The sequence below is a fragment of the Erpetoichthys calabaricus genome, chromosome 4, assembly GCF_900747795.2.
Source record: "Erpetoichthys calabaricus chromosome 4, fErpCal1.3, whole genome shotgun sequence".
Classification (NCBI taxonomy): Eukaryota; Metazoa; Chordata; class Cladistia; order Polypteriformes; family Polypteridae; genus Erpetoichthys; species Erpetoichthys calabaricus.
In genome coordinates this window covers 326,874,681-326,893,943 of record NC_041397.2, presented here as the reverse complement: position 1 = coordinate 326,893,943, position 19,263 = coordinate 326,874,681, and the positions used below count along the sequence as shown (strand labels likewise).

At 43.1% G+C, this 19,263-nt stretch overlaps 2 protein-coding genes across 2 annotated transcripts in view; both read right to left on the bottom strand.

Moving 5' to 3' along the window:
* The window catches only part of LOC114643553 (protein NLRC5-like), a 5,922,889-nt gene that overhangs the window by 3,484,380 nt on the left and 2,419,246 nt on the right, over window positions 1–19,263 (bottom strand). The window contains exons 21-23 of the mRNA XM_051925772.1: window positions 9,321–9,494; window positions 6,846–7,022; window positions 4,549–4,722 (exon numbers count right to left, since the gene is read on the bottom strand). Of these exons, the coding sequence (XP_051781732.1) occupies window positions 4,549–4,722; window positions 6,846–7,022; window positions 9,321–9,494 (525 nt within the window). The remainder of the gene's footprint in view (window positions 1–4,548; window positions 4,723–6,845; window positions 7,023–9,320; window positions 9,495–19,263) is intronic.
* Window positions 1–19,263, bottom strand: part of LOC114644529 (uncharacterized) — a 597,107-nt gene that overhangs the window by 532,543 nt on the left and 45,301 nt on the right. The window lies entirely within an intron of this gene.

Here is a 19,263-nt window from a genome sequence, read left to right as displayed (position 1 = left end):
GCTGGTCACTGCTGGATATCGGAGAGCGTGACACTCGAGTGTCTGTCATGGTGGGCTCTCCTGATGTCAGACCACTTAGACGATGAGGACACTCTGACTGTCTATTGTGACAAAGACTGGACTGACTGTGTGATCAGTGACATAATGGACAGGGTGGACAGGACTGACATGTGACACTTCTGACACTCACACGTCACATGCTTACCGGTGCCACTGACCAGCTGACCTCAGTCCACTAAAGGCCTCACTGCTGGTGACCTCAGTTTTCTTATTTCTCTCCCAATTTGTAATAAAGCCAGTGGACGAGCTCTGAATGGACACTCAGAATCACAAAGTCCAGTCCCCTGGGCACAGAGGTGGTCTGAGTGGACTGTGAAGTGACCCCCATTACTGCTGACCACTGCTGTCCACTCCCAGCTCTCCTCTGACCTGAACTGCCCATTCAGAGCAAAATGTCAGAGTGACCTGCTAGCATCGCCACCTGCTGGTACGTGTTAGAAATGACACAATTGACATCTCAGTGACATCAAACCACACGGAGAATTAAAGAATAAAAAGACAAGAAGAACAGCAGCTTGGCCACCGAAAGAGAAAAGAATCAGAAGATCACAAGAAGAACACGTCAGGGGCTCAGAAAAGGAGGAGAATCATCAGGAATTCAGCAGTCCGGACCACCAGGATTAACTCACCTGTGAAGATCAGGAAACAAATCAAAACAACAACAACACATCCCATAATAAACAGACAGAATATGAGAGAATGTGAAAGAAAACCAAACAATCGTCTCTTCATAGCTCAGTCCTAAATCACAAGCAAATCCTTTTAGTTCTGAAGACACAAGTGAAGCCCCCCATGGCAGCCTGTTTGAGGGGTCCTGCTTCTCAAGGTCCGACCACATAAACCTCACAGTCTGAGGGCCAACGCGATTCTCTCAATGACTTCTTCAGGACAAGCAATAAAACATAACACACGTTACTAAATAAATCCTAAAAACGTCACTCTGTGACAATGACAATGACGTGTGTGACATTAAAGAGTATTGGCGTCCACTGCAGCTGTCCCCGTGTTTAGGACTCCCCATCATTTGTGTGTTCTCGATGTCACATTAGGATACGCTGGTTAAGGCCGATGTCTGCAGATACTTTGAACATTCAAATGAGGACATGTCCCCTGTTCAAGGTGCCAGCGTCATAATAAAGGGTGACACCATTGTCATCAATGAAGTGACGACTTGTCTAAGAAACAGGCGAGACTCGAGCTGTGAGGGTAGAATACACGACAATGGGGTCACGTCACAAGTCTGATGTGCAGGACTCCAACAGAGGAGCACGTGGACATCAGGAGCAGAAAAGTGACGTCAGAGAGGGGCTGAGCAAATGTCACTTTGTCACTAAGGGTCACAAGGTGGGACAACTGAAATCAGAAACTAATAGAAAGTGCTAGGGATTGTGATGGACACTTGAGGTCACAGGAAGAGAACTGGACTGTCAAGATACAGTGGTGTGAAAAACTATTTGCCCCCTTCCTGATTTCTTATTCTTTTGCATGTTTGTCACACAAAATGTTTCTGATCATCAAACACATTTAACCATTAGTCAGATATAACACAAGTAAACACAAAATCCATCCATCCATCCATTATCCAACCCACTGAATCCGAACACAGGGTCACGGGGGTCTGCTGGAGCCAATCCCAGCCAACACAGGGCACAAGGCAGGGAACCAATCCTGGGCAGGGTGCCAACCCACCGCAGGACACACACAAACACACCCACACACCAAGCACACACTAGGGCCAATTTAGAATCGCCAATCCACCTAACCTGCATGTCTTTGGACTGTGGGAGGAAACCAGAGCGCCCGGAGGAAACCCACGCAGACACGGGGAGAACATGCAAACTCCACGCAGGGAGGACCCGGGAAGCGAACCCGGGTCCCCAGGACTCCCAACTGCGAGGCAGCAGCGCTACCCACTGCGCCACCGTGCCGCCCTAAACACAAAATGCAGTTTGTAAATGGTGGTTTTTATTATTTAGGGAGAAAAAAAAAATCCAAACCTACATGGCCCTGTGTGAAAAAGTAATTGCCCCTGAACCTAATAACTGGTTGGGCCACCCTTAGCAGCAATAACTGCAATCAAGCGTTTGCGATAACTTGCAATGAGTCTTTTACAGCGCTCTGGAGGAATTTTGGCCCCCTCATCTTTGCAAAATTGTTGTAATTCAGCTTTATTTGAGGGTTTTCTAGCATGAACCGCCTTTTTAAGGTCATGCCATAGCATCTCAATTGGATTCAGGTCAGGACTTTGACTAGGCCACTCCAAAGTCTTCATTTTGTTTTTCTTCAGCCATTCAGAGGTGGATTTGCTGGTGTGTTTTGGGTCATTGTCCTGTTGCAGCACCCAAGATCGCTTCAGCTTGAGTTGACGAACAGATGGCCGGACATTCTCCTTCAGGATTTTTTGGTAGACAGTAGAATTCATGGTTCCATCGATCACAGCAAGCCTTCCAGGTCCTGAAGCAGTAAAACAACCCCAGACCATCACACTACCACCACCATATTTTACTGTTGGTATGATGTTCTTTTTCTGAAATGCTGTGTTCCTTTTACGCCAGATGTAACGGGACATTTGCCTTCCAAAAAGTTCAACTTTTGTCTCATCAGTCCACAAGGTATTTTCCCAAAAGTCTTGGCAATCATTGAGATGTTTCTTAGCAAAATTGAGACGAGCCCTAATGTTCTTTTTGCTTAACAGTGGTTTGCGTCTTGGAAATCTGCCATGCAGGCCATTTTTGCCCAGTCTCTTTCTTATGGTGGAGTCGTGAACACTGACCTTAATTGAGGCAAGTGAGGCCTGCAGTTCTTTAGACGTTGTCCTGGGGTCTTTTGTGACCTCTCGGATGAGTCGTCTCTGCGCTCTTGGGGTAATTTTGGTCGGCCGGCCACTCCTGGGAAGGTTCACCACTGTTCCATGTTTTTGCCATTTGTGGATAATGGCTCTCACTGTGGTTCGCTGGAGTCCCAAAGCTTTAGAAATGGCTTTATAATCTTTACCAGACTGATAGATCTCAATTACTTCTGTTCTCATTTGTTCCTGAATTTCTTTGGATCTTGGCATGATGTCTAGCTTTTGAGGTGCTTTTGGTCTACTCCTCTGTGTCAGGCAGCTCCTATTTAAGTGATTTCTTGATTGAAACAGGTGTGGCAGTAATCAGGCCTGGGGGTGGCTACGGAAATTAAACTCAGGTGTGATACACCACAGTTCGGTTATTTTTTAACAAGGGGGCAATTAGTTTTTCACACAGGGCCATGTAGGTTTGGATTTTTTTTCTCCCTAAATAATAAACACCATCATTTAAAAACTGCATTTTGTGTTTACTTGTGTTATATTTGACTAATGGTTAAATGTGTTTGATGATCAGAAACATTTTGTGTGACAAACATGCAAAAGAATAAGAAATCAGGAAGGGGGCAAATAGTTTTTCACACTACTGTAGATAGATAGATAGATAGATAGATAGATAGATAGATAGATAGATAGATAGATGAAAGGCACTATATGATAGATAGATAGATAGATAGATAGATAGATAGATAGATAGATAGATAGATAGATAGATAGATAGATAGATAGATAGATAGATAGATAGATGAAAGGCACTATATGATAGATAGATAGATAGATAGATAGATAGATAGATAGATAGATAGATAGATAGATAGATAGATAGATAGATAGATGTGAAAGGCACTATATAATAGATAGATAGATAGATAGATAGATAGATAGATAGATAGATAGATAGATAGATAGATGTGAAAGGAACTATATAATAGATAGATAGATAGATAGATAGATAGATAGATAGATAGATAGATAGATAGATAGATAGATGTGAAAGGCACTATATAATAGATAGATAGATAGATAGATAGATAGATAGATAGATAGATAGATAGATAGATAGATAGATAGATGAAAGGCACTATATGATAGATAGATAGATAGATAGATAGATAGATAGATAGATAGATAGATAGATGAAAGGCACTATATGATAGATAGATAGATAGATAGATAGATAGATAGATAGATAGATAGATAGATAGATAGATAGATAGATGAAAGGCACTATATGATAGATAGATAGATAGATAGATAGATAGATAGATAGATAGATAGATAGATAGATAGATAGATAGATGAAAGGCACTATATGATAGATAGATAGATAGATAGATAGATAGATAGATAGATAGATAGATAGATAGATAGATAGATAGATAGATAGATGAAAGGCACTATATGATAGATAGATAGATAGATAGATAGATAGATAGATAGATAGATAGATAGATAGATAGATAGATAGATAGATAGATAGATAGATGAAAGGCACTATATGATAGATAGATAGATAGATAGATAGATAGATAGATAGATAGATAGATAGATAGATAGATAGATGTGTAAGGCACTATATCATGTGATCAGCCCGCCCATCAATAACACATTCACACCCCCCACCCCTCCCCCTCTTTACTCACCACAGTTTCTCTAATTTACAGTTGTCACTCCTGAGCCCCTCACTCAGCTGACGAGCCCCTGAATCTCCCAGGTTGTTGTTGTTCAGCACCAGTAAAGTCAGCTGTGAGTTTGGAGACGAGAGGACCGAGGAGAGAGCTGAGCAGCAGGCCGAGGTGAGACCACAAGACCCCAACCTGTGGAGAAGAAGAGAGACGAGTGAGGACAGACAAACAGACAGAAGGACACACAGCACAAGGGCTCAATGACTGCGCCGTCTTCACTGAAATGCACTTTGACCCTGAGACCACTGCTGTCCTTATAAGGTAAGGCGCTATATACCTGACAGCGTCTTCTGCCTTCCTGCCACACTGACTGGTGACATGTTATTCAAAGTGACATGTGGACACTGGACAGGAATGTGAAGGACATGAGGCTGACAGTGTCCTGCACTCGAGGGTCCACACAGACTTGTCAAAGCCGATGACAGCGGAGGGACCACCTTGGATTTGTGTCTCTAACTGAGGACTCAGCACATGGAGGGGCTTTGACTGATTTGCAGGACCCCATCCACAGATTCCTGTTAGACATGCTGGTCACTGCTGGATATCGGAGAGCGTGACACTCGAGTGTCTGTCATGGTGGGCTCTCCTGATGTCAGACCACTTAGACGATGAGGACACTCTGTCTGTCTATTGTGACAAAGACCGGACTGACTATGTGATCAGTGACATAATGGACAGGGTGGACAGGACTGACATGTGACACTTCTGACACTCACATGTCACATGCTGACCGGTGCCACTGACCAGCTGACCTCAGTCCACTAAAGGCCTCACTGCTGGTGACCTCAGTTTTCTTACTTCTCTCCTAATTTGTAATAAAGCCAGTGGACGAGCTCTGAATGGACACTCAGCATCCCAAAGTCCAGTCCCCTGGGCACAGATGTTGTCTGAGTGGACTGTGAAGTGACCCCCATTACTGCTGACCACTGCTGTCCACTCCCAGCTCTCCTCTGACCTGAGCTGCCCATTCAGAGCAAAATGTCAGAGTGACCTGCTAGCATCGCCACCTGCTAGTAGGTGTTAGAAATGACACAATTGACATCTCAGTGACATCAAACCACACGGAGAATTAAAGAATAAAAAGACAAGAAGAAAAGCAGCTGGGCCACCGAAAGAGAAAAGAATCAGAAGATCACAAGAAGAACACGTCAGGGGCTCAGAAAAGGAGGAGAATCATCAGGAATTCAGCAGTCCGGACCACCAGGATTAACTCACCTGTGAAGATCAGGAAACAAATCAAAAAAACAACAACACATCCCATAATAAACAGGGAGAATATGAGAGAATGTGAAAGAAAACCAAACAATCGTCTCTTCATAGCTCAGTCCTAAATCACAAGCAAATCCTTTTAGTTCTGAAGACACAAGTGAAGCCCCCATGACAGTCTGTTTGAGGGGTCCTGCTTCTCAAGGTCCGACCACATAAACCTCACAGTCTGAAGGCCAACGCGACTCTCTCAATGACTTCTTCAGAGCAAACAATAAAACATAACACACGTCACTAAATAAATCCTAAAAACGTCACTCTGTGACAATGACAATGACGTGTGTGACATTAAAGAGTATTGGCGTCCACTGCAGCTGTCCCCGTGTTTAGGACCCCCCATCATTTGTGTGTTCTCGATGTCACATTAGGATACGCTGGTTAAGGCCGATGTCTGCAGATACTTTGAACATTCAAATGAGGACATGTCCCCTGTTCAAGGTGCCAGCGTCATAATAAAGGGTGACACCATTGTCATCAATGAAGTGACGATTTGTCTAAGAAACAGGTGAGACTCGAGCTGTGAGCATAGAATATACGACAATGGGGTCACGTCACAAGTCTGATGTGCAGGACTCCAACAGAGGAGCACGTGGACATCAGGAGCAGAAATGTGACGTCAGAGAGGGGCTGAGCAAATGTCACTTTGTCACTAAGGGTCACAAGGTGGGACAACTGAAATCAGAAACTAACAGAAAGTGCTGGGGATTGTGATGGACACTTGAGGTCACAGGAAGAGAACTGGACTGTCAAGATAGATAGATAGATAGATAGATAGATAGATAGATAGATAGATAGATAGATAGATAGATAGATAGATGAAAGGCACTATATGATAGATAGATAGATAGATAGATAGATAGATAGATAGATAGATAGATAGATAGATAGATAGATAGATAGATAGATAGATGTGAAAGGCACTATATCATGTGATCAGCCCGCCCATCAATGACACATTCAGACCCCCACCCCTCCCCCTCTTTACTCACCCCAGTTTCTCTAATTTACAGTTGTCACTCCTGAGCCCCTCACTCAGCTGATGAGCCCCTGAATCTCCCAGGTTGTTGTTGTTCCTCAGACTCAGTTCAGTCAGCCGTGAGTTTGGAGATGAGAGGACCGAGGAGAGAGCTGAGCAGCAGGCCGAGGTGAGACCACAAGAGTACAACCTGTGAAGAAGAAGAGAGACGAGTGAGGACAGACAGACAGACAGAAGGACACACAGCACAAGGGCTCAATGACTGCGCCGTCTTCACTGAAATGCACTTTGACCCTGAGACTACTGCTGTCCTTATAAGGTAAGGCGCTATATACCTGACAGCGTCTTCTGCCTTCCTGCCACACTGACTGGTGACATGTTATTCAAAGTGACATGTGGACACTGGACAGGAATGTGAAGGACATGAGGCTGACAGTGTCCTGCACTCGAGGGTCCACACAGACTTGTCAAAGCCGATGACAGCGGAGGGACCACCTTGGATTTGTGTCTCTAACTGAGGACTCAGCACATGGAGGGGCTTTGACTGATTTGCAGGACCCCATCCACAGATTCCTGTTAGACACGCCGGTCACTGCTGGACATCGGAGAGCGTGATACTCGAGTGTCTGTCATGGTGGGCTCTCCTGATGTCAGACCACTTAGACGATGAGGACACTCTGTCTGTCTATTGTGACAAAGACCGGACTGACTATGTGATCAGTGACATAATGGACAGGGTGGACAGGACTGACATGTGACACTTCTGACACTCACATGTCACATGCTGACCGGTGCCACTGACCAGCTGACCTCAGTCCACTAAAGGCCTCACTGCTGGTGACCTCAGTTTTCTTATTTCTCTCCTAATTTGTAATAAAGCCAGTGGACGAGCTCTGAATGGACACTCAGCATCCCAAAGTCCAGTCCCCTGGGCACAGATGTTGTCTGAGTGGACTGTGAAGTGACCCCCATTACTGCTGACCACTGCTGTCCACTCCCAGCTCTCCTCTGACCTGAGCTGCCCATTCAGAGCAAAATGGCAGAGTGACCTGCTAGCATCGCCACCTGCTGGTAGGTGTTAGAAATGACACAATTGACATCTCAGTGACATCAAACCACATGGAGAATTAAAGAATAAAAAGACAAGAAGAAAAGCAGCTGGGCCACCGAAAGAGAAAAGAATCAGAAGATCACAAGAAGAACACGTCAGGGGCTCAGAAAAGGACAAGAATCATCAGGAATTCAGCAGTCCGGACCACCAGGATTAACTCACCTGTGAAGATCAGGAAACAAATCAAAAGAACAACAACACATCCCATAATAAACAGACAGAATATGAAAGAAGGTGAAAGAAAACCAAACAATCGTCTCTTCATAGCTCAGTCCTAAATCACAAGCAAATCCTTTTAGTTCTGAAGACACAAGTGAAGCCCCCATGACAGCCTGTTTGAGGGGTCCTGCTTCTCAAGGTCCGACCACATAAACCTCACAGTCTGAGGGCCAACGCGATTCTCTCAATGACTTCTTCAGAGCAAACAATAAAACATAACACACGTCACTAAATAAATCCTAAAAACGTCACTCTGTGACAATGACAATGACGTGTGTGACATTAAAGAGTATTGGCGTCCACTGCAGCTGTCCCCGTGTTTAGGACCCCCCATCATTTGTGTGTTCTCGATGTCACATTAGGATGCGCTGGTTAAGGCCGATGTCTGCAGATACTTTGAACATTCAAATGAGGACATGTCCCCTGTTCAAGGTGCCAGCGTCATAATAAAGGGTGACACCATTGTCATCAATGAAGTGACGATTTGTCTAAGAAACAGGCGAGACTCGAGCAGTGAGGGTAGAATACACGACAATGGGGTCACGTCACAAGTCTGATGTGCAGGACACCAACAGAGGGGCACATGGACATCAGGAGCAGAAAAGTGACATCAGAGAGGGGCTGAGCAAATGTCACTTTGTCACTAAGGGTCACAAGGTGGGACAACTGAAATCAGAAACTAATAGAAAGTGCTGGGGATTGTGATGGACATTTGAGGTCACAGGAAGTGAACTGAACTGTCAAGATAGATAGATAGATAGATAGATAGATAGATAGATAGATAGATAGATAGATAGATAGATAGATAGATAGATGAAAGGCACTATATAATAGATAGATAGATAGATAGATAGATAGATAGATAGATAGATAGATAGATAGATAGATAGATAGATAGATAGATAGATAGATGAAAGGCACTATATGATAGATAGATAGATAGATAGATAGATAGATAGATAGATAGATAGATAGATAGATAGATAGATGAAAGGCACTATATAATAGATAGATAGATAGATAGATAGATAGATAGATAGATAGATAGATAGATAGATAGATAGATAGATAGATAGATGTGAAAGGCACTATATCATGTGATCAGCCCGCCCATCAATAACACATTCACACCCCCCACCCCTCCCCCTCTTTACTCACCCCAGTGTCACTAATTTACAGTTGTCACTCCTGAGCCCCTCACTCAGCTGACGAGCCCCTGAATCTCCCAGCTTGTTGAAGTCCAGGTCCAGTTCAGTCAGCTGTGAGTTTGGAGACGAGAGGACCGAGGAGAGAGCTGAGCAGCAGGCCGAGGTGAGACCACAAGAGTCCAACCTGTGGAGAAGAAGAGAGATGAGTGAGGACAGACAGACAGACAGAAGGACACACAGCACAAGGGCTCAATGACTGCGCCGTCTTCACTGAAATGCACTTTGACCCTGAGACCACTGCTGTCCTTATAAGGTAAGGCGCTATATACCTGACAGCGTCTTCCGCCTTCCTGCCACACTGACTGGTGACAAGTCACTCAAAGTGACATGTGGACACTGGACAGGAATGTGAAGGACATGAGGCTGACAGTGTCCTGCACTCGAGGGTCCAGACAGACTTATCAAAGCCGATGACAGCGGAGGGACCACCTTGGATTTGTGTCTCTAACTGAGGACTCAGCACATGGAGGGGCTTTGACTGATTTGCAGGACCCCATCCACAGATTCCTGTTAGACACGCCGGTCACTGCTGGACATCGGAGAGCGTGACACTCGAGTGTCTGTCATGGTGGGCTCTCCTGATGTCAGACCACTTAGACGATGAGGACACTCTTTCTGTCTATTGTGACAAAGACCGGACTGACTATGTGATCAGTGACATAATGGACAGGGTGGACAGGACTGACATGTGACACTTCTGACACTCACATGTCACATGCTGACCGGTGCCACTGACCAGCTGACCTCAGTCCACTAAAGGCCTCACTGCTGGTGACCTCAGTTTTTTTATTTCTCTCCTAATTTGTAATAAAGCCAGTGGACGAGCTCTGAATGGACACTCAGCATCCCAAAGTCCAGTCCCCTGGGCACAGAGGTGGTCTGAGTGGACTGTGAAGTGACCCCCATTACTGCTGACCACTGCTGTCCACTCCCAGCTCTCCTCTGACCTGAGCTGCCCATTCAAAGCAAAATGTCAGAGTGACCTGCTAGCATCGCCACCTGCTGGTACGTGTTAGAATTGACACAATTGACATTTAGTGACATCAAACCACATGGAGAATTAAAGAATAAAAAGACAAGAAGAACAGCAGCTGAGCCACCGAAAGAGAAAAAATCAGAAGATCACAAGAAGAACACGTCAGGGGCTCAGAAAAGGACGACAATCATCAGGAATTCAGCAGTCCAGACCACCAGGATTAACTCACCTGTGAAGATCAGGAAACAAATCAAAAAAACAACAACACATCCCATAATAAACAGACAGAATATGAGAGAATGTGAAAGAAAACCAAACAATCGTCTCTTCATAGCTCAGTCCTAAATCACAAGCAAATCCTTTTAGTTCTGAAGACACAAGTGAAGACCCCCATGGCAGTTTGTTTGAGGGGTCCTTCTTCTCGAGGTCCGACCACATAAACCTCACAGTCTGAGGGCCAACGCGATTCTCTCAATGACTTCTTCAGGGCAAACAATAAAATATAACACATGTAACTAAATAAATCATAAAAACGTCACTCTGTGACAATGACAATGACGTGTGTGACATTAAAGAGTATTGGCGTCCACTGCAGCTGTCCCCGTGTTTAGGACCCCCCATCATTTGTGTGTTCTCGATGTCACATTAGGATACGCTGGTTAAGGCCGATGTCTGCAGATACTTTGAACATTCAAATGAGGACATGTCCCCTGTTCAAGGTGCCAGCGTCATAATAAAGGGTGACACCATTGTCATCAATGAAGTGACGATTTGTCTAAGAAACAGGCGACTCGAGTTGCGAGCGTAGAATACACGACAATGGGGTCACGTCACAAGTCTGATGTGCAGGACACCAAGAGAGGAGCACATGGACATCAGGAGCAGAAAAGTGACGTCAGAGAGGGGCTGAGCAAATGTCACTTTGTCACTAAGGGTCACAAGGGGGGACAACTGAAATCAGAAACTAACAGAAAGTGCTGGGGATTGTGATGGACACTTGAGGCCACAGGAAGAGAACTGGACTGTCAAGATAGATAGATAGATAGATAGATAGATAGATAGATAGATAGATAGATAGATAGATAGATAGATAGATAGATAGATAGATAGATAGATAGATAGATAGATAGATAGATAGATGTGAAAGGTGCTATATGATGATAGATAGATAGATAGATAGATAGATAGATAGATAGATAGATAGATAGATAGATAGATAGATAGATAGATAGATAGATAGATGAAAGGCACTATATAATAGATAGATAGATAGATAGATAGATAGATAGATAGATAGATAGATAGATAGATAGATAGATAGATAGATAGATAGATAGATAGATAGATAGATAAAGTGAAAGGCACTATACCTCTGTGACAGAATATTTTAAATAAAGTGATATTTGCCTCTTTTAATGAAGCAAATAAATAAATTTTAAAATAGGAAGGTGCTTACTTTATCACTATTAAAATACAAGTTCAGAAAGTTCAGAAAGTTCAGAAAGTTTCACAGTGCCTGAAATAAAAAAGAAGTGGTCAGACATCACAGTCAATGTGTAAATGTGTCAATAAAAGAGGTCATGGACCCGATGGTCTCTGTTGACGCCTGTGTACTTGCGATGTCAGAAAGACTGGGCTGCTAGGATGTACAATCTGCCTCACAAATAAATAAAACAGTTGTGGTTTTCTTGAATGATGAAACTTTGGTTCTTGTCCTGGTACAGGGTGGGCTCCTAATTAGCTGATCGCTAGTCTCAGTGTTATCTTTGTCAACTCCAGCTAAGCAAGTCATCATTTCTAATGTAAATTCATTTTTGAGAAACAAAATCTTAATAAATTGATTTTGTAGATATGGTGAAGTCATAATGGACATGATGATGAGCATGCTAATGTGCAACTCTCCTGATTGGAAACATGGCGTCCCATTCAGATGACAGGTGTACATATTATTAAATGACATACAGTACACTCACCAGAACTCAAAGTAGCCCTGAAATCAGTAGACGGTGTGATTATGTTGTGTTTGTCTGTACAGAGTCAATGAAGTGCTTTAAAAGTAGTCAGACAGGGCATAAGACGAACAAATGTAAGAACAGTGAGGTTAAAGATAACTGAGATATGCCAGGAATGTCCAGTGAGTACAGAGAACTTGTTAAGGAGAACATCAGATGACAAAGTGAAAGATTCAGTGACTGGTGAATCAGAAATGGAGGACAAATTGGTATTTAAATCTGAGGAAATGACTGAAGCTCAGGGTGAAGTGAAAACAGGAGAAAGTGTTTCAGAAACACCAGGATATGAATATATGTGATGATCAACAGAGAGTCAGAAATAGAAACGAGTCGGGGTCTCATCCATTACGTGAGATAGACGTCTGAAGTGGAAGTCCATTTGCAATTGTTTTATTTTTTTAATTTTTTTACCATTACAAAGTATCCTGTATTTACTCAACCCGAGGGGGTTCAATTACAGTATATGCAAGCATACAGTATATAAAAATGAGCAGCAGAAAAAAGGCTCAGAAAGAAACGGAAAAGACAGCTAAAGATTCATCCAAGCCTAGACAGGCATCAAGTCCAACCTCAAGGTACGGTCTTTCAGAAACTGACCTGGAACAGACAGAACATTAAAACATTAGAACACTCTAGACGAGAACAGGCCATTCTGCCCAACAAACCTCGCCAGTCCTGTCCACTTATTTCTTCCAAAAAACATCAAGTCGAGTTTTGAAAGTCCCCAACGTCTTACTGTACCACACTACTTGGTCGCTTATTCCAAATATCAATCGTTTTTTGTGTAAAGAAAAACTTCCTAATGTTTGTGCAAAATTTCCCCTTAGCAAGTTTCCAGCTGTGTCCCCATGTTCTTGATGAACTCATTTTAAAATCACAGTCTCGATCCACTGCACTAATTCCACTCATAATTTTAAACACTTCAATCAGGTCACCTCTTAATCTTCTTTTTCTTAAACTGTAAAGGCTCAGCTCTTTTAATCTTTCCTCATAACTCATCCCCTGTAGCCCTGAATCAGCCTAGTCGCTCTTCTCTGGACCTTTTCTAGTGCTGCTATGTCCTTTTTGTAATCTGGAGACACAGGACTCCAGATGAGGCCCCACCAGTGTGTTATAAAACTTGAGCAGAACCTCCTGTGACTTGTACTCCACACATCAAGGCGCTATATAACCTGACATTCTGTTAGCCTTCTTAATGGCTTCTGAACACTGTTGGGAAGTCGATAGCTTAGAGTCCACTACGACTTCTGAATCCTTCTCATAAGGTGGACTCTCTATTTTCAGTCCACCCATTGTGTATTCAAACCTAACAATTTTACTTCCAATGTGTAATTCTTTACATTTACTGACATTAAATTTCATCTTCCATAAATTTGCCCAAGCCTGTATGCTATCCATGTCCTTCTGTAATGATATAACAGATTCCAAATTATCTGCTAATCCACCTGCCTTGGTATCATCTGCAAACTTAACCAGCTTGTTACCTACTGTAAATTCATATCTAAATCATTTATATTGTGAGCAGGGGGGCTGAACACACCCCTAGAAGACCCCTAAAATAACCCTCTTAAAAACCCTGATAGACTAGCTTCACATTGCTCCCTTACTTGCTGGGCTTACTTGTGGCTGCTCTGTCACGTGATATGTTTCTTGTGTGGTGGTACGCATACATAACACTAGAATTACCAGAGCCTATGAGAAAACTCGTAAATCCGGCCCACCTTAAATCCATTCTCACCTCTCTGCCAGCGTCTTTTGTCTTGTAAATGTGTCGTTAACAGCAAGCAGCCTGCTGTCTGATTCCCCCCGCCCACCTCCACAGTTCAATTCACAAAGAAGTTTGTCAGTGCTCAGTGTTTATCTTCAAATGAAGTGCTGGAGCTTTATAGGGTAAAAAAGTACATCGTCATTTAGAATACATACATTTCATGTGTGTTCAGTGTCATCAACAATCTCTGTAAAAACGTTGTTAACACAGAAACGTTTTTCATGTTTTAGTAATAATTGACAAAATGTAGACATGAAATGTATAAGTGTGAAGCCTGAAATACAAATATGAAATAAACACTTTCACAAAAGGTACAAGTATAACAAAACAACTGCTCTTTTATTCAAGAATTTAACCGAAGAAAAAAGAAATCAGGTTACGGTAGGCGGTTGATACGACAGCTTGTGTGGTGCAATGCTAAGAACTGCTGCCTTCCAATCAAGAGGTCGCAGTTTCGATATCAGCTGCTTCTCAAATTTACCATTTTGAGTAGTGAGCTGCTCTTATTGTTAATATCATACAATAAAAACATTCATTTGATTTGCATCTGTAAATTTATAGTACTGCGGTGGGTTGGCACCCTGCCCAGTATTGTTTCCTGCCTTGTGCCCTCTGTTGGCTGGGATTGGCTTCAGCAGACCTCCGTGACCCTGTGTTTGGATTCAGTGGGTTGGAAATTGGATGGATGGAATCTAAAGTACTTGTGAAAGTTTTTTTTTTTTCAGTTTTACTGTCTCAATCACATTCAAGCTTCCAAAGACCCCCACCCCTCCAATCTGACGCTGTTCTCAGATAAAGACATGGTAGGTACAAACTTGTTTTGTTACACCCTCTCTTTATTTGAAAACCATGTCAGATCTTGTGCGCGAACGAGACTAAGAAAACTGTGGATGTGGCTGTGAGTGTTGTGCGTGACTGAGAATGACTGTGGATTTGATTTTTTTTTATTCAGTTTTATTCTTGAGTGTTTCTGCTAACGCTGAATTAGTATGCGCCTTCTGATCCATGATCAAAGAGACATGTTTGTTTGAAGTGTTTGAATAAAGTTCCTGCCTCTACAATCTCCTGTGTTTCTGTGCAATTCTGTGATCCAAGCATGACAAGTGGTACCAAGAGTGGTTGCACAGATGGATTCTCAAGACGATGTGAATGTTTTGGGTCTGGCTAAGGGCTCTGTGCTTTGTCAATGGAAACTGGACCTGGATTGCCCTGTTTGTGCTCAGTTGCAGGATTTAATTCATCTCGTTCACCACAAGTTTTTTTGTCATGATGTTGACTCATTCTCCACCTTCGACAAACAATTGGAAGGCTCCCAGGCTGCTTGGACACAGGGTGGTGCATTTGCTTTATCAGGGGCACACTCACAACCTGCCCGAGATCATCGTAATGAACAGCGGGCACAGGGCCCTGAACATCCAGTTTCCTCAGAAAGACAATCCCAGGCTCCCGTTGTTGCTGATGTGACCACATCTGGAGAGGTTCCTGGTCATGGACGCCGACGTGCGTATTTCTGTAGTGGTGCAGAGCACAGATATTTCCAGTGTGATCAGGTCGGACACCTCGCCAGAGAATATCACCTCTCCCCTGTTCAGACTTTGGAGGTCGACTTAGTCAAGGTGTGTTGCTCCCATGTTCCTTCTACTTCACTGAAAAAGGACTGCTTAATGATCTCCATGATGTTAGCGGGCCACGAGATCCCTGCCTTGTTGGACTCAGGTAGTGACCTTTGTGTTGTCAGACGTGACTGCCTCAGCGGTACGTCTCCGTGGGGATGTTAAGGACTATGAGACTGTGCTTCTTCCTTTAAAATATAAGGGTCGGAACTTTAAAGTTTGGACTACCATTTCGGATTCCTGCCCATGGCCCTTGCTGATCGGCAGGAGGAATGTCCTATTCTCTAGGCTCTTAGCCGAGTTTGGGGCACCAGCCCTAGAACCCCGTGTTATCATGAACGAAAGGGAGGAACTGGTGGCTGTCGGAGAAGGCCTCGAGCCCTGATTAGATGTTGAACCCGATCTCTCCAGTGATACCGGGAGTGACTCCTCCAATTTCCTAGAGCAGCTGGCTGGCCCATCCACAACTTCTCACCTTGCAAATGCCTCTGAACACAAACAGAGCACAAGCAAGCAGATGGACTTTGTGGACTTGCAGCATGCTGATAGCTCATTAGATTATGCATTTAAACAGGCTCGCTCCACTAGTGACTCTTATTACCAAGAGTGTGCCTCCGGGGGCTTGAAAACCCCGCACTTTCTTGAGAAAGACGGCTGTCTTTTTAGAGTGATATCAGATCATTTAGTGGGGGAATTTATTGAACAGTTAGTTGTTCCTGAAGTACATAGGGACGTTCTTTTGCAGTTGGCTCACTCTCACATCTTGAGTGGGCACCTGGGGGCTGATGAGACTAGAGATTGTTTGTCAAAACAATTTTATTGGCTGAATATGGGAAAAGATGTTGAGCGATTCTGTACTTCATGTCCTGATTGCCAGATCGTTTCCGCTTATAAGCCTCCTTGGGCTCCTCTTTCTCCTATTCCTATTTTGGAATTCCCCTTCCAACGGGTGGGATTAGATATTGTAGGCCCTCTTCCTAAGAATAAAAATGCGTATCAATATATGCTTGTGTTGGTTGTCTATGCAGCGCGATATCGCCAATTCCTCCACTGTAGCCAAAGCTTTGTGTGAGATTTTTACTCGTATTGGCATCCCTAGAGAAATTTTAACTGTTCAGGGCACACCTTTTACTTCTCGTGTGATGAAACGATTGTGTGACAGCCTTGCTATTAAGAAATTGAGTACCACTGTTTACCATCCACAGACGAATAGTTTGGCTTGAAAGCTTTAGACAGGCTGGCTTGACAGCTGACCCTAAGAAGTGTGCGTTGGGTATGTCTGAGACTCATTATCTGGGTTTACTCCGGCCACAATTTAGAAAACTGGAAAAGATGCTTGATTACTCAAGTCCAGAAACGCAGAAAAAAGTTTGTGCTTTTCTGGGGCTTGCTGGTTATTATAGAAGATTCATCCCTGACTTTGCAAATAGGGCTGCTCCTCTTTCTGATCTTACTAGAAGCAGAAAGAACAGCCCACTTTTATGGACAGAAGTTTGTGAATGTTCCTTTTGTGATTTGAAAACTGCTTTGTCTTCTTTTCTGGTTTTGCGGAATCCCGATTTCTCTAAGGATTTTGTTCTACAGATGGATGCAAGTGCATTTGGTTTAGGCGACATCCTGTCTCAGGTTTTTAATGGGGAAGAGCACCCTATCAGTTTTTTGAGTAGAAAATTACTTCCAAGGGAACGCAATTATTTGACTATTCAGAAAGAATGTCTGGCGATTAAATGGGCTGTGGAAGCGCTTCATTATTACTTATTACATTATTACTTACTAATTTTTCACATTAGTGATTGATCACGCTCCACTTCAATGGTTATACCGCCAGAAAGATATGAACTCTCATCACATGAGATGGTTTCTGAGCTTGCAACCTTATAGTTTTACTGTCAGGGCTGGCTCTGAGCACATTAATGCTGATGTCTTGTCACGGCTGTTTGAACCTGGTTTGGAGTATCGCTTAATTCACGAAAATGTGAAAAGCTGATGGAGGGGGTGTGAGCAAGGGGGCTGAACGCACCCCTAGAAGACACGGACGCTCCTAAAAAACGACCATCTTACAAACCCTGATAGACTAGCTTCACATTGCTCCCTTACTTGCGGCTGCTCTGTTGCGTGATATGTTTCTTGTGCGGTGGTATGCATACTTAAAAGCCTGAACAGCACCTGTCCTTTTGGCTGATTGCTTTGTTTCTCTCTCCCCCAGACATCCTCTGCTCCTGTTGGGGGTCCCGCTCCCGTTGTGCTTTCCTATGATGTTTGCCTATTCTTTTAAACAAGAACTAACTGCATACTGAGCTCGTTTTACTTCTGAAAGAGACATGTTTGTTTGAAGTGTTTGAAAAACAGTTCCTGTCTCTACAATCTCCTGTGTTTTTGTGCAATTCTGTGACCTAAGCGTAACAAAAAATACCAGCGGCCCTAACACTGACCCCTGTGGAACACCACTCTTAACATCAGCCAGTTCTGATGAAGTTCCTCACACCATCACCCTCTGCTTCCTGTGTCTGAGCCAATTCTGCACCCATCTACAAACATCACCCTGAACTGCCACTTTTTAGTTTGATGCCCACCCTCTCATGTGGCACCTTATCAGATGCTTTCTGAAAGTCCAGATAAATAATCTCATCTGCTCCACTTTGATCGTATTATTTTGTTGCCTCCTCATAGAATTCCAGCCTGTTAGTAAAACACGACCTCCCTCTTCTGAGCCCACGCTGACTGTCCTGTCCTTGCCAGGTGTTGCTCAATCTTATCCTTAGTAATTTCTTCCATTAATTTTCCTGTGTTGCATGTTAAGCTTACTGGCCTCTAGTTGCTTGGGTCTGCCCTGTCACCCTTTTTAAATAATGCAGTGGTTCCCAAACTTGGTCCTGAGGACCCACTGTGGCTTCAGGTTTTTACTCCAGCCAAATTCACAATTAGTGATAATAATTGATCTCATTTATTTAGGTGGTCTTTTTTTTTTTCCTTCTCTTATACTGCCTTTAGAAAAGCACAGCAGTATGATTTTTACATTTATAAGACATTTAGAAACATTTCTACTTTTGCTTTAAATGCGTACCTCTCTTTTGTTGTTGTCTTATTGTTTTATTATTTTTTGTGCAGTTTGCACCCTTCCTGTATCCTAATAATGAAAATTAAAATAAACAAAACTGACAGCCAGGTAAACAACATTGAATGATGAAAAGCTGTAATAACTTTAGCGTCAGACCCACTAATCAGTAAGTGATAAATTAAACAATCAGAACACCTGAAAAAGCAGAATGAAAATTAGACTGAAAAATGTTAAAAATATAGAAAAACTATCCCCTTATAAGTGCTTAGTACATTTTAATAAAAATTTACCAAACTTAGTTTTATTATTTCTTCATTGACTCCAAAACACAGAAACTGTAAAATAACAGCTGACTTAATTGGGCTAGGAGTCCAATAAAAAACAGAAGATGGTTGGAACAAAAACCCGCAGCCACAACGGGTCCCCAGGACTGAGTTTGGGAAGCACTGATATAATGGGATGACAT